We start from the raw sequence: 15,409 nt of genomic DNA, 5'->3' as shown, positions 1-15,409 counted from the left end.
AAGGTGATTTTAGAATTGAAATTATGTTTTTTTCCATAACTGCAGTATTCTGTTATTGTAAATTAAAAACTTTGAATCCCCACTTTACCAAAATCTGCATTTATATGGATTGAACATGGTATACATATAAGAATATTTACATCTCAATAATAGACATCTACATTTTCAAAGCCTTTTATTTTCTTATGAGCAAAAGTTGTGCAAGCTGCATGTGTCTGGGTTATAGTTTCCATTACCAAGTTGTGGGCATGATGAGCTGACCTGTCATATTCTGTCAAAGTGCTCCATATATTCAGAAATGTAATCTGTCCTTGTTTAAACCACTATTTAAAACAAAAACCAGGACTAAGCAAGCTACAGTGCATTGTGTTTGAACAAAGGCCCTCAACGGTGCATCCTTAAGGTAGGCACATAAGTGAGACATCAGAGAGAGCAGGATGGGGTATGTTTTAAGTACATATTTGTTAACACAAACTCTTATTGCAGAATTTGAGTGTAGTCATCATACACAGTACCTTTGAACAGCGTGAACGTCTAGGAATCGGGAAATACCCAAAATGTAAATTCCATCTAATACATACATGGTGTTATGCACTACGTAACATCTAGAGCTTTGGTTAACTTCGAGCAGATAGAGAAAAACTGCAATGGCTTGAATAAACAATGCCTTGTGAGAGTGTGAGCAACTTCAATTTCTAGGCTGAAATCACTGGAGACCCTTCTGATTGTCTACAGGCCTGAAAAGGTTGAGCTGCATGGTTACTCCTAGACAATATAGTCAATTTCTGAATAAAGTGTGTCTGTCAGGTCCTCTTCACTCGAGTTCTGTCTTTTCAGACACAGGGAGCCTCGGCTGTCAAAGAGATGAGGAAATCAATTTGTAGCATCATACTGGGTCAACAGCATTTTGAGTGATCGCTATGGCTTTTGTCTACCAAGTGTTTTTTATTTTATTTTTATGTAATGACTTATGCCTTCATTTCAATTGAATGTAAATGTTGCAGGTTTTCAGCATATAGACTCTTACCCGAGATGTTGGCACTGGAGGTCCCCAGCACAGGGGCAGTGTTCCCTTGGTCCCTGGCCCTCTATGTCCCAGGACAGCAGCTCCATAAGGTGATTGTAGGAGCCATGACAGCGCTCACGCTCTATTGGCTTGGCCGTGCACACAGGGAACAGCAGAGCTGACCACAAGGTAAGGGGAGAGAGATGGGTAGTGACAAAGGTAAGTGACATTACTACAGAAACTTTAATACAGGAGTACAGTACATGGACAGTGCTTGAAAGGGAAAGCAGGTTATGGGCCTTCACATGATCACTTAACTATCTGAAACTTCAATGCGCCCTGCTTCACTTGACTTCATGACTATCATAATTGGCTAGGGACAATTACATTGAGAACAGAGGCTTTGTGGTATCGCAATTTGAAGCCTCCCTTTTTTGGATGTCAAAGCAATCCCTGTAGGTTTTTATCTGGCTGAGTCATAGCCAAATGAAAGGAGCCCATTTCGCTCCCCACAGATGATGTTAATTTCATGTAGAATGACTCATGGTGTATAATTTAGCAGAGTAATTATGTTCTGTGTGTGGCCTTGTGGCCTGCACCTTTATGGAAAGCACAGCAGAGGTCTGGGCTGCAGTCGTTCTGGTATTGGCAGATGCTGCCAGCTTCCCCCTTAGTGGTGTTCTGGCTGCATTGGCCCCACACACACAGCTGTCCTGTACAACACTCCTCATCCTTTTTTGCAGGGCTGGAACACACACACACAGTGACAAACTGTTAGATGACATGCATGGCATCATGTAAGCCCCATGGTCATGGAATGGCATGACCAGTCTCTTGTAACTCTCCTAAGCTCTCTAGGTGCAGCAAATTCCTGCTACTTGTGCAAGCTGAACCAATAGTGGTATCTAATTAATAGTTAATAGTGTGCTGCTTGACATGACTGTTTTTCTGTGCAGGACATTAACACAGGCCTTATCAACTTGGAAGACCCTTAACTATTCTCAGCGTACCTTTGACTTTGAATGCAAGCCAGTATCTACAGTATTATGTGGATGGATTTCTACTCTGCCCTGCCAAAAACACTGGTCTTAAATTCAATTACATTGTGTCTGTAGAGTAGGCTCTCTCATTACCTCTCATCCTGCTCATCTCTTTGTCCTCTGAGAGAGGGGGAGAGAGGTGGAGCTCTTATTCAATCAGACACATGCTTTGATGCGCAGCCAAGAGGAGAGAAGCTCTCCGTCATGAAACACTCCAGTTACACTTGTGGCAACACTGCAATGCAGTAACAATGCAGAAGCAGCTGCATCATATTGTTTAAGCAATCTGCTGCTCTGTGATTGCTGTGTGTGTGCACGTGCGCACTAAAGCACTGTTACAAAAACTGGAGAAGGTCTGAAGTAGTACGTAATAGGAACTAGGAAGGAGTCAAAGTCCCCTGGGAAATATAGGTCTGCATGAATACATTCTAGATGGGTTCAGTGTCAGGGTGTGTAAAATGTGTGTGACACTGTTAGTAACCATGAAATGGACCTACCACATCGAGGGCTTTGCAGGTTAGACACTTGGATCGGTGCGTCTCATACCGGCAATATTTCCCCTTTTCACAGTCCTCATCAATCATACACTCCTGTGAGGAGGGGAAGAGGAGACATTCAAGACACACCCTCCTTCACAGATAAATATGGTACCAAAGCCGCCCACAATCCAGAGTTTTGCACTAGAAAACAGATTGTACTGGAAAAATTGGCTAAATCAAACATGGTAGACTTGAAGAGAAATTCAGAGGTTGTAGCCATGTACTATTGCAAACTTCTTTACAAAAGTTACTTTAAAATAACTTCAAAGTACATTTTTGAGGATGTGATACGTTGTTGACGATCTCTTCCAATATTTACACTACCGTTCAAAAGTTTGGGGTCACTTAGAAATGTACTTGTTTTTGAAAGAAAAGCACATTTTTCATCCAATAAAATAACATAAAATTGATCAGAAATACAGTATAGACATTGTTAATGCTGTAAATGACTATTGTAGCTAGAAACGGCTGATTTTTAATGTAATAATTAGATAGGCATACGGAGGCCCATTATCAGCAACCATCACTCCTGTGTTCCAATGGCACGTTGTATTAGCTAATCCAAGTTTATAATTTTAAAAGGCTAATTGATCATTAGAAAACCCTTTTGCAACTATGTTAGCACAGCTGAAAACTGTTGTTCTGATTAAAGAAGCAATAAAACTGGCCTTCTTTAGACTAGTTGAGTATCTGGAGCATAAGCATTTGTGGGTTCGATTACAGGCTCAGAATGGCCAGAAACAAAGAACTTTCTTCTGAAACTCATCAGTCTATTCTTGTTCTGAGAAATGAAGGCTATTCCATGTGAGAAATTGCCAAGAAACTGAAGATCTCATACAGCGCTGTGTACTACTCCCTTCACAGAACAGCGCAAACTGTCTCTAACCAGAATAGAAAGAGGAGTGGGAGGCCCCGGTGCACAACTGAGCAAGAGGACAAGTATATTAGAGTGTCTAGTTTGAGAAACAGATGCCTCACAAGTCCTCAACTGGTAGCTTCATGAAATAGTACCCGCAAAACACCAGTCTCAACGTCAACAGTGAAGAGGCAACTCCGGGATGCTGGCCTTCTAGGCAGAGTTCCTCTGTCCAGTGTCTGTTCTTCTGCCCATCTTAATCTTTTCATTTTATTGGCCAGTCTGAGATATGGCTTTTTCTTTGCAACTCTGCGAGACTGGAGAGGCGTACAGGGCATGGGGAAAGAGAAATGAGATTCCCAAACATGACAGCAGTTGTGGCCGCATGCAGAACAGCACAGAAAGAGGAAACACAGCCGATGACTTGTTAAATCTTTCATGAATTGTGACTTGCATTAAGGATGGAATTGTATTCATCTTATGCCCACTGTCTTTATTAAACACAAAACACCAGTTAGAGTTATAGTGTTCAAGATATTGTGGATAATATATGTTTAAAAAAAAATCTGTTGTAAATCATGATGGAGGGAAATTCCAAAGATTGTTTTTGACTCACATGATTAATATTATTTTCCTTGCCACTGGACTGGATAACTGTTCTGGTGATGTGGGTCTCTCCTGTTCTGTTGTCTGTCTCCTAAAGAGAGACACATTTCCAGTTAGGATCACTTCTGTAGGATTTCTGCAATTTTGCTTTCAGTCTTCATAACAAATGTGGGATGTCAAAATACTACTACTATACAGTATTACAATTCATAATAGCATTTCAGCATCCTAGTTTTGAATGAAATACAGTACAAAAATACATTTGCATGTGACTACTACAGTACCTTGTGTACTATCTCTATGGTGTGGATGGATTGAGTTTCAACCACACTCTCAGAAGTGCTTTTGTTGTGGTAATTTGAGGGAAGGTTATTGGGATGCAAGCTGGACTTTGCACTCTCATTGTCCATCTAAAGAGGTTTGACGCAAAAGATCAATGTTGCCTTGAGGTCACCACTGGTTTTTTTACACAATGTGCATGTTAAGATTGACTTCGACTCATCTCAACCCACATGGGCAACTGTTTTTATTAGTCTAATAAAGATTTATGTCTCAAGTTAAACTTGTGGTTACTTTAACAGAAAAGTTTCAGATCAACTAAAATGATATAATAAGAGTGTACTGCGCTATTAACTGTTGCATTTTACATAGCAGTAAAAGTCATACAAATGAAAGGGGTGCTATGGGACATAATAGGTTCATTTATTTTTTATCAACGCTCTGCAAATATACATCTGAGTAGACCTAACCATTAACCGACCTGGTGCACCGCATCCTCCAGTTTATTATGCGTGTCCTCCTTCAGTTGCTCTACCTCCTCAAACGTGTCGTTTAATGTCGTGTGTCCTTGTGCCAAATTATCCTCAAGGATCTGGTTGATGTCCAAATCCACGGGCCTGGCAGATTCAGGAAGGAGGATGCCATGGATAGACGTTAGAAGAGAAGAGTTAGAAGAGAGAAATACAATATCCTTGCTGCTGCGCAAAAAGGCATCAGAATGAATTAGGTTCTTTGGACGTCCCATCTGCGCACTGGGTGTGTGCGGTGATGCTGCTGCTGCTGGGTCACTCTGTCCGAAGAGAGGGGGGAGGATAGACTATAATATTGCCTTATGCATGTATTTATATTTTGAGAAAGTTGTAGTTTATTTTGTCCCAAGTTATGCGACCACTGTAGGCTATAGCCTAATTGACAGGTGCAAGCCATGGTGATACGTTTTCGATACTCTTACCTTTCATAGTGACGCCAGTGACGAACCTATTCTGGGCCAACCTCAGCACGCAGCAGGCTGTGGGAGGATGCCGCCAATGAAGGAGGGATGGTGGCACACCGCAATGGGCTGACTGCTCGTCTTTGAGCAATGAGCAGACTTGGCTAGAGCCCGGGTTAACGTTGGAACATCTATGTAATGAGATCTGTGTAATGTTGGCGACGACTCTTTATTGTTACTCTTCAATTAGAAGTTTATAATTCACGTGTTATTATATTTCACAATTAGTAGACCTAGTTATAATGTATTAAAGTTGTGATAGCTAGGCTACACAGTAATATAGTCTGCTGTGACTGTGCGTAAACGTGGACGCATAATATGGCTCTGTCGCATGTTTTCGCCCATTTACCACTAGATGGCCTCATTTGCATGGAATATATTTTCAGTAGCCTAGGCTAAACCACTGTGGAGTAGCCTAGTTTATAGGTTTATGGCTATGAAACCAAAATTGCTAGACATATGGATTAAACACCCACCCACCACCCCGAGCAACCACCCGACTAAGTAACCATCTTATGTAACCATAGCAAACATAACATATTATACTAATGTGAGTAACCATAGCAAACATAACATATTATACTAATGTGAGTGTCCAGGATTTATCTTTACTATGTTACGTCTAGTCTGAGACCAGGTTTTTAAGAGATGTCACTCCTTGGTGTCACGGTGATTAACTGACCATGTCATCGCCATCATCTGAACGTGTCGTAACGTGTCGTTTTATGTAATGGAAGAAACAGTCAATAATTTAAAGAAGTCCATGTTTACTCACTGCGTAAATGCCAAATGTAGCCTATTATGGATCAATTAATTTTGCGTAATTTGACGCAAGTTGTTTGTTTTGTTTGTTTGTTCTTGAAACATTATACTGGACACTGAACAGCTGGATATATGTTTGTGCTAGAGCCTGTGCACGTGCCTCAATCACTTGCTGTATTAGAATTATTACAATGATATACATCATTATTTAGACTATATGCCGATATTCCATTTGGTACATTTTTTTGTTGCTTAATTAGCAAAATACCCATTAAACTTAAATCCAGCTTTATTCTCCATAAAATAGAGTATACAACTATCTATGCTGTAATTTTTTGCACTGTGGCTACATGAAAACTATTTGTGTCTACAGTTGTAATGAAGCCTTTATAATTTAAATTTCGAGCACGGTGTATCAGAAGTTACCATTGGGTCTTGTAATCTCCTGCACCGCCCTCATGCAATAGACGGGAGGTACTGTGGTGGTGAGACAGAGTGAGACAGTAATTTAGCCCAGTAGTAGTTTAGAATGAGTGACTGGAAGAGACACACCGACACATATAGCCAGCGCAAATTCTATTAGATACATTTTCTCTGACCGGTCATTGCGGTTTTGAATATACCTCTTCAATCAACTGCGAAGACTGGGCCAGTTGATTTATTTTTTCTCCTCTGTAAACTAAGGTAAGTCACACTTCCAATTACGCATGTTTCACAAATCAGTGACCGCTAGACAGATGTCTAGGCAATTGAGCAACATGACAGTTGAGTCTGAACACTGTGACATAGTTCATTCAAGGTTGTAAAATCGAATCTTATTTGAGGAATTTATTTCGTTTCTCCACTGTGGGATTTGTACATGTTCTTTGCTTTAGTATTTAAATACATTCATTCTGATAGGATTAGATACAGATTCCCGTACATACAGTAAGAGCCTGTGTGTCTGAACTGGATAATAAAACATCTGATTTGTCTCCATACTCTGATAAAATAGCTCTGTGTGTTCAACCATTATAATAATGATGTGTCTCCACCATAATCCAGGTTTAAAAGCCTTTTATACTTGATGTTTCTGGCTGAGTTTTACAATGTTATGGGCTACTACCATGGCATGGTATTTTCTTTAAAGTTACATTGAGTTACATTATTTTGGATTCATTTATCAATTGAAATCAAGATTTATTTATATGACACATTTCAGACATGAATGCCACACAATGTGCTTCACAGGAAAAAACATAAATAAAAAACAATGAAAATAAGTACAGACATATTTAGTACACAACAAACATAAAAGGATAAAAAAACTAAAGAATAACAATACAAACTGAAAGACTAAAAAAGCACCCCAAGGAAAAGCAAAGCTAAAAAGGTGTGTATTAAGATCTCTTTTAAATATGTTCAGTTTCGACCCCCCTCAGGTTCTCTGGCAGGCTATGCCTTTATTCTTGATGTATCTGGCTGAGTTTTACAATTTTTACATTTAACATTACATTTAAGTCATTTAGCAGACGCTCTTATCCAGAGCGACTTACAAATTGGTGCATTCACCTTATGACATCCAGTGGAACAACCACTTTACAATAGTGCATCTAAATCTTTTAAGGGGGGGGGGGGGGGTCAGAAGGATTACTTTATCCTATCCTAGGTATTCCTTGGTATAGGCTTGGTATGGTATAGGCTTCCACCTAGCATGGTATTTTCTTTACATTGAGTTACATTAAGAGAAAGACAATGATTAAACAGTCATTTTTTGAGGGTTCATCACCCTTTTATCTAAGGAAAACTATATTATTATTTGATTGTTTTCTTAATCATAGTATATTGTAAAGGCTCCATTATGTTGTATTTATATCAACAGATATTACTGTCTGCACAAGCCAGTGCGAATGTGGGCACAAATACACAGGGAGAGGAATTGTGACACTGTCTGTCTGCTTTAGCGCTGCTGTTTCTGTCAGATGAATTAATGTTCCCCTTTCATAAGAATTATGGGAAGTTCTAAGCTTACTCACTACCCTGTGTTTGATTTTGAGTTTGAACTTGTGGCTTTAAATAATACTGTACAGTAGGCTATATTTTTCTTTGTCCCAGGTGAGGCACATTAGTTACAGCACACATGGTCAGATGATCACAGATCCGTTTCAGAGACATCTGTAAGGTATTTAGATACAGTATATAATCTGTTATAAGCACACATTTTAGATGACTGAAATCTGGATGGAATTGTCCATTTTCATTTTGGTACTCTTGAAAGTGTACCTACAGTATGTGGGGGAATCTGTCTGATTATGTTTATCTCAAAGTCACTCTAGAAAACAGGCCACTGTGTCACACCCTGGCCTTAGTTATCTTTGTGTTCATTATTATTTTAGTCAGGTCAGGGTGTGACATCATGAAGTATGTGTTTTTGTATTGTCTAGGGGGTTGTATGGTTTAGAGGGTTAAGGAGTATAGATGGTTTAGTGTTGTGTGTAGTTGTCTAGGAAAGTCTATGGTTGCCTGAATGGGTTCCCAATTAGAGACAGCTGGTTACTGTTGTCTCTGATTGGGAGCCATATTTAAGACAGCCATAGGCTTTAGCTGTTGTGGGTCATTGTATATGTCTAGTCTATGTCGAACGTAAGTAGTTTGTGTGTGCACTTGCGTTTGTAGTTTCACGGTCGTTTGTTGTTTTTTTTAGTTTGAATAAGTGTTTCGTGTTCCGTCTTCTATATAATAAAAAGAAGATGTATTCATATCATGCTGCGCCTTGGTCCTCTCACTCATATCAAGATGATCGTGACAGAATGACCCACCAAACCCGGATCAAGCAGCATGACAAGCGGCAACAGGATCAAGGCATCAAGGATTCATGGACATGGGAGGAGATATTAGATGGAAAGGGACCTTGGGCACAACCGGGAGAATATCGCCTCCCTCGTGAAGAGCTGGAGGCAGCGAAAGCCGAGAGGAGGCGATATGAGGAGGCAGCACGGAGGCAAGGCTGGAAGCCCGCGAGTACTACCCAAAAATTTCTTGGGGGGTGGCTAAGAGGTAGTGGGCCAAGAGGTAGTGGGCCGAGGGCAGGTAGGAGACTGTTGATATCACAAGTTTACTGGAGAACTGAGACGAAGTAGAGACTCTGGACAGGGTGGATAAGGTTTAATTAAAAGCAATTTATTCAGAGGTAAAGATATCTGAAATAGCGTGCACGGACCCTTTTCATCAAGCTCAAATGGAACTCTCCGAAAGAAGCCCAGATAACAGAGTGCATATACATTTTATACAAAGATAGAAAGTAGGTTGAGTCTGGAAGTTCTTGTCCTCTGGTTGGTCCTGATGAGTTGTGCGAGGTCCCCTTCAGGCTAGTATCACTGTCTCATTGGCTCTGAGTAGATTTCTTTGTCTTCAGAAATGTTCAGCTAAAACAGGAGATTAGGTGTGTGCATAGATGTTCCTATTTTGACATTTCTGTGTGTCTCTGTAAAATGTTCAGACTGAAGAGGAGATTTTGTGTGTGCGTAGATGTTCCTGTCTTATCAGTGTTTATGAAAGGTTTGCGTCAGCCCTCTGTCCTTGGGTATGTGTGTGTCTCAGTTTCTGTGATATGCAGTACCAGGCACCCTTTTCTTATCATTCTTTATGAAAAGGCCTGTGTCAGCCATCTGTCTCTGGGTGTGTGTGGGTCTCAGTATCTGCTTATTAGTTTGTGAGAAACCCTGTTTGGAAAGAAGTTAGTTATAACAATGTAATAGCAAATATGCTTGTGTTATAATAAATGATATTTATTACAAGACCTGCGCCCACTTCCCAGGCTAACAGTGGAGAGCGGGAGTACGGGCGGACACCGTGTTACGCAATAGAGCGCACGGTGTCTCCTGTACGTGTTCATAGCCCGGTGCGGGTTATTCCACCTCCCCGCACTGGTAGGGCTAGATTGGGCATTGAGCCGGATGTCATGAAGCCGGCCCTACATATCTGGCCACCAGTACGTCTCCTCGGGCCGGCTTTCATGGCACCAGCCTTACGCATGGTGTCCCCGGTTCGCCTACATAGCCCGGTGCGGGTTATTCCACCTCCCCGCACTGGTCGGGCGACGGGGAGCATTCAACCAGGTAAGGTTGGGCAGGCTCGGTGTTCAAGGGAACCAGTACGCCTGCACGGTCCGGTATTTCCGGCGCCACCTCCCCGCCCCAGTCCAGTACCACCAGTGCCTCCTCCACGCACTAGTCCTATGGTGCGTGTCTCCAGCCCTTTACCACCAGTGCCTAAACTACGCACCAAGCCTCCTGTGTGTCCCCAGAGTCCTGTGCGTCCTGTTGCTGCTCCCCGCACTAGCCCTGAGATGCGTGTCCCCAGTCCGGTACCACCAGTTCCGGCACCACGCACTAGGCCTAATGTGCGCTCCCAGGGTCCAGTATGCCCTGTTCCTTCTCCCCGCACTAGCCTGAAGGTGCGTGTCCTTAGCCCTGTGACTCCAGTTCCGGCACCACGCACCAGGCCTACAGTGCGCCTCATCCGGCCAGAGCCATCCGTCTGCCCAGTGCCATCTGAGCCATCCGTCTCCCCAGCGCCATCTGAGCCATCCGTCTCCCCAGCGCCATCTGAGCCATCCGTCTCCCCAGCGCCATCTGAGCCATCCGTCTCCCCAGCGCCGTCTGAGCCATCCGTCTGTCCCAAGCCATTAGAGCCGCCCGTCTGTCCCGAGCCGTCAGAGCCGTTAGTCAGTCAGGAGCCGCTAGAGCCATTCGTCAGTCAGGATCTGCCAGAGCCGCCAACCAGACAGGATCTGCCAGAGCCGCCAACCAGACAGGATCTGCCAGAGCCGCCAACCAGACAGGATCTGCCAGAGCCGTCAGCCAGCCATGAGCAGCCAGATCCGTCAGCCAGCCATGAGCAGCCAGATCCGTCAGCCAGCCATGAGCAGCCAGATCCGTCAGCCAGCCATGAGCAGCCAGATCCGTCAGCCAGCCATGAGCAGCCAGATCCGTCAGCCAGCCATGAGCAGCCAGATCCGTCAGCCAGTCATGAGCCGTCCAGCCAGGATCCGCCAGAGCCGTCCAGCCAGGATCCGCCAGAGCCGTCCAGCCAGGATCCGCCAGAGCCGTCCAGCCAGGATCCGCCAGAGCCGTCCAGCCAGGATCCGCCAGAGCCAGCCAGCCAGGATCCGCCATTCAGTACGGTGCTGCCCCTTATCCTGGTGCTGCCCCTTATCCTGGTGCTGCCCCTTATCCTGGTGCTGCCCCTTATCCTGGTGCTGCCCCTTATCCTGGTGCTGCCCCTTATCCTGGTGCTGCCCCTTAGTACGGTGCTGCCCCTTAGTCCGGTGCTGCCACTTAGTCCGGTGCTGCCCCTTATTCCAGTGGGGTTAAGTAAGCGGGTAGTGACTATGGTGGGGTGGGGACCACGACCAGTGCCAGAGCCGCCACCGTGGACAGACGCCCACCCAGACCCTCCCCTAGACTTGATGCTGGTGCGCCCGGAGTTCGCACCTTAAGGGGGGGGTTATGTCACACCCTGGCCTTAGTTATCTTTGTGTTCATTATTATTTTAGTCAGGTCAGGGTGTGACATCATGAAGTATGTGTTTTTGTATTGTCTAGGGGGTTGTATGGTTTAGAGGGTTAAGGAGTATAGATGGTTTAGTGTTGTGTGTAGTTGTCTAGGAAAGTCTATGGTTGCCTGAATGGGTTCCCAATTAGAGACAGCTGGTTACTGTTGTCTCTGATTGGGAGCCATATTTAAGACAGCCATAGGCTTTAGCTGTTGTGGGTCATTGTATATGTCTAGTCTATGTCGAACGTAAGTAGTTTGTGTGTGCACTTGCGTTTGTAGTTTCACGGTCGTTTGTTGTTTTTTTTAGTTTGAATAAGTGTTTCGTGTTCCGTCTTCTATATAATAAAAAGAAGATGTATTCATATCATGCTGCGCCTTGGTCCTCTCACTCATATCAAGACGATCGTGACACACTGTGAGTATCTGGCCATGAGAGAGCAGCTGTGACTCAGTAAGGACATTTTGAGAAAGCAGCACCAATCATACAGTCATGTCATTTTCCGCCCCCTCTTGAATGAGCAATAATTTCCTGTGCATCCTGTGCCGGTTGAAAACATGGCACGCTCTTCCTCACACTGCTGTAAGACTTAAAGTCCTGCTTTATTACTCTGTGATTCACTACCTTACTGATAAAGTATGTGTCAACATCTCAATACACTACATGTCTGTCTCTGAATCTGTCTCAGGTATTGGTTGTCCATGTGTGATTCAAGTACTCTGTTCTCCCTGGATTCGATAAATATTGCACACTGAAACAAAAAACGCAATACTTTTCTCCTTTCTTGCTGGAATTTCCTCAGGAATTTTCAATCTTGTTAGTATTTCTTGTGCTATAAAGCAACTGAAGTTAAGGAACAGTAAAACTAATATTGTTCAGTAAGATTTATACACTTGCTGTTAGCCATGGGAGTATACTCTTAGAACAAAAATGTTCTTTGGTCTACTGTATATAACTTTTAGGTGTTCCATATAAGAAGCAAGCGATAGAACCCTTTTTGGTTCTATATGGAACCTTTTCCCAAGACTATACAACATAAACAAATGTGATTACTTCAGTGCCAATGTTTTTGCGCAGTGTATACAACAGACATTAATAAATCAAAGGTTTATCTGTAGCGGTCCACTTCTGTCATTTTTCTTCTCTTGTTTTTATCACCATACCTATGGTATCTGGAATAACAATAAATCATCAGGTTTGACTTGCTCTCCCCAAAAGCAGATTTCTAGAAAGATCACAAGGTTTTATATCAGTAGTGAATGTAGAGATGTAAAGATGCTGAAGGTTTATGGTCTCTCTCTAGACGTCACAGTTAGTCTAATTGAGGGGGTGGGTGTGTAAAGATCAAATCCACGCTGATTTAATACGTTTTAATGTGTTTGCATGAAAATTCCCAAATGTTGTTAAAACTCAAGAGTTAGTGTGTTGCCAAAATATCTGAAATTGCCCCCCTAAGGGAGTTTCCCAATCTCAGCATGAACCTGTTGTTCTTGTAATTTTGTCAAAATTGACTTAGATGGTAATGCTGCCAGCAGCCAGTTTCATCTTCTAAGTTTGTAATTAGTGGTTGTGTCGAGGCTTCAGGGGGGGACTGGGACAAAAATTCAGCCCTGGCATTTTAGCCACACCATTAGCCACACCAGCCCACATCCACATAATGATTCACATTTCCTGTTGCTGCAGGATACTTTCCCTGCTGTAGCAAACTGGCTCAAATTAAGATCGTACAACTGTGTGTCTCTGTTTTCTTCCTACCTCCACTGTACTCACCTCTGAGCTGTCTCTGCTAAGCCTCCTTTCCCACATCACTGGCACCAGAAGACCAGGGGACCCCACTGCCTGCGCTGGGCCCAGCAAGATCCTAGTTGTGAATGAATAAACACATGTATTAGATAAAACAATTGGTGAATCTAATTGTATAACTGGTTTAACTAATATAACTGGTTTTAAATGAACCAAGCCTTTGGATTCAGAGCTATGTCACTCTCTCAGGGCACACTACAGTAAAGAAGACAAATAAGCTGAAGTCAGCAATACTTTTGTCTCTGTCAGTCAGCAGACAGCATTCCAAATGAGCACCGTATTCCAGCCTGACTGGTCTGTCTGTAGGCTTATTCACAATATCCCAGAGCAGAACTGTGTGAACTTTCTTCTTCCTCTTTGCATTATTTCCTTCCTAGAGCCACACTGTGGAAGTGAGCACATGTTTTCAGGCAACAGCTCCAGCACAGAAAAAGGACGTGGGAGGTTGAGGCTCAGAAAGCAAATCACTTGCAGGATTTATGCATGGTTTAAATTGGTTGGTCCTTTCAGTAGGATCCCGGTCTGCCAACTTAAACGACCACGGTCATCAGCAGGATATAAATCGCCACCTAGACTACATTAACAAGTTCCCCCTGGCTTGTACAAGCTCAGAAATCGGTCATTAAGGGAACTTAAAAGGAGTTTGTATGAAAGGCACAAGGCGAGACCCAAATGCAGACACAGGAGGCAGATGGTTGGAGTCTTACAATGTTTATTAATCCAAAAGGGGAGGCAAGAGAATGGTCATGGACAGGCAAAAAGGTCAAAACCAGATCAGAGTCCAGGAGGTAGTGGCAGACAGGCTTGTGGTCAAGGCAGGCAGAATGGTACCAAGTCCAGAAACAGGCAAAGGTCAAAACTGGGAGAACTTGAAAAAGGAGAATGCAAAAAGCAGGAGAACGGGAAAACCGCTGGTTGACTTGGAAACATACAAGACGAACTGGCACAGAGAGACAGGAAACACAGGGATAAATACACTGGGGAAAATAAGCGACACCTGGAGGGGGTGGAGACAATAACAGGAACAGGTGAAACAGATCAGGGTGTGACAGTTTGAGTCAGGCCTTGTGCTTTAACCTCCAGCAAAGGCAGTTTCACAGTGGCAGCTCTCCATCCCTTTGATCTGGACAGGAAAGCAGACCCACTCACATATCAGATGACCCAATAACACATCAGAGCTTTGTCACAAAAGTAAACATACCTTAATAGAAAATGTCAGTAAAAGTCACCCAGTAAAATAGTACACCCAGTCACCCAGTAAAATAGTACTTGACTAAAAGTCAACAAGTATTTAATTTTAAATATACTTAAGTATCAAAAGTAAATGTAATTGCTCAAATATACTTAAGTAGCAAAAGTAAAAGCATAAATTATTTTAAATTCCTTACATAAAGCAAACCAGACTGCACTCTTTTCTTGTTTTTTAGACAGTGGCATACTCCAACACTCAGACACAATTTACAAACAAAACATGTGTGTTTAGTGAGTCTGTCAGATCAGAGGCAGTAGACATGACCAGGGATGTTCTCTTGATAAATGCATGAATTGGACCAATTTCCTGTCTTGGTTAGCATTGAAAATACAATGAGTACCTTTGGGTGTCAGATAAAATGTATGGACTAAAAAGTACATTATTTTCTTTACGAATGTAGTGAAGTAAAAGTAAAAGTTGTCAAATATAAATAGTAAAGTACAGATACCCCAAAAAACTACTTAAGTAGTACTTGAAAATATTTTTACTTAAGTACTTTACACCACTGGCTGGAGGCATGTCATGACTTTCTTTACCCTGAAATTACTGTAAGGATTAAAGTAGAATTGTGTTTACAGAGCAACAACCCATAAGCACTCCATCATTGTGTCTATGATCACAATAAATGGTCACCAAATGTCTTGGACAGAGTCCAGCAGTCCTTTTTCTGAAGAGTGGCACAGATCCTTCAGGTCTGATGGAGCTGTTCTCTTTGTGGTCAGCAACACAGTGTATTTATG

The 15,409-nt window shown here is 42.7% G+C and overlaps 2 protein-coding genes across 2 annotated transcripts in view; one reads left to right on the top strand and one right to left on the bottom strand.

Annotated features, from left to right (window-relative positions):
* Positions 1-160: 160 nt before the first annotated feature.
* LOC139563301 (dickkopf-related protein 3-like) lies at positions 161-5,200 on the bottom strand. Its single transcript, XM_071381873.1, has 7 exons — positions 4,808-5,200; positions 4,332-4,457; positions 4,058-4,138; positions 2,544-2,636; positions 1,606-1,777; positions 1,028-1,184; positions 161-853 (listed from the first exon to the last, which is right to left on the bottom strand). The coding sequence occupies exons 1-7, from the start codon at positions 5,069-5,071 to the stop codon at positions 766-768; spliced, it is 981 nt and encodes a 326-aa protein (XP_071237974.1). The 5' UTR covers positions 5,072-5,200; the 3' UTR covers positions 161-765.
* Positions 5,201-6,591: 1,391 nt separating this feature from the next.
* LOC139562948 (F-actin-monooxygenase mical2b-like) overlaps positions 6,592-15,409 on the top strand; it is a 56,363-nt gene continuing 47,545 nt past the window's right edge. Inside the window, exon 1 of the mRNA XM_071381142.1 lies at positions 6,592-6,763. The gene's annotated coding sequence lies outside the window, so the exon portion shown is untranslated. The remainder of the gene's footprint in view (positions 6,764-15,409) is intronic.

The sequence above is a fragment of the Salvelinus alpinus genome, chromosome 33, assembly GCF_045679555.1.
Source record: "Salvelinus alpinus chromosome 33, SLU_Salpinus.1, whole genome shotgun sequence".
Lineage (NCBI taxonomy): Eukaryota > Metazoa > Chordata > Actinopteri > Salmoniformes > Salmonidae > Salvelinus > Salvelinus alpinus.
This window is presented reverse-complemented; position numbering and strand designations above follow the sequence as displayed.

What these genes read in the sequence shown, in the direction of transcription:
- LOC139563301 (XM_071381873.1), bottom strand. Translation starts at nt 5,071, where the DNA reads ATGGGACGTCCAAAGAACCTAATTCATTCTGATGCCTTTTTGCGCAGC. An exon ending in TGGAGGATGCGGTGCACCAG is followed by an intron (nt 4,458 to 4,807) that starts GTCGGTTAATGG and finishes AAACCTCTTTAG; the next exon opens with ATGGACAATGAGAGTGCAAA. An exon ending in CCATAGAGATAGTACACAAG is followed by an intron (nt 4,139 to 4,331) that starts GTACTGTAGTAG and finishes GTCTCTCTTTAG; the next exon opens with GAGACAGACAACAGAACAGG.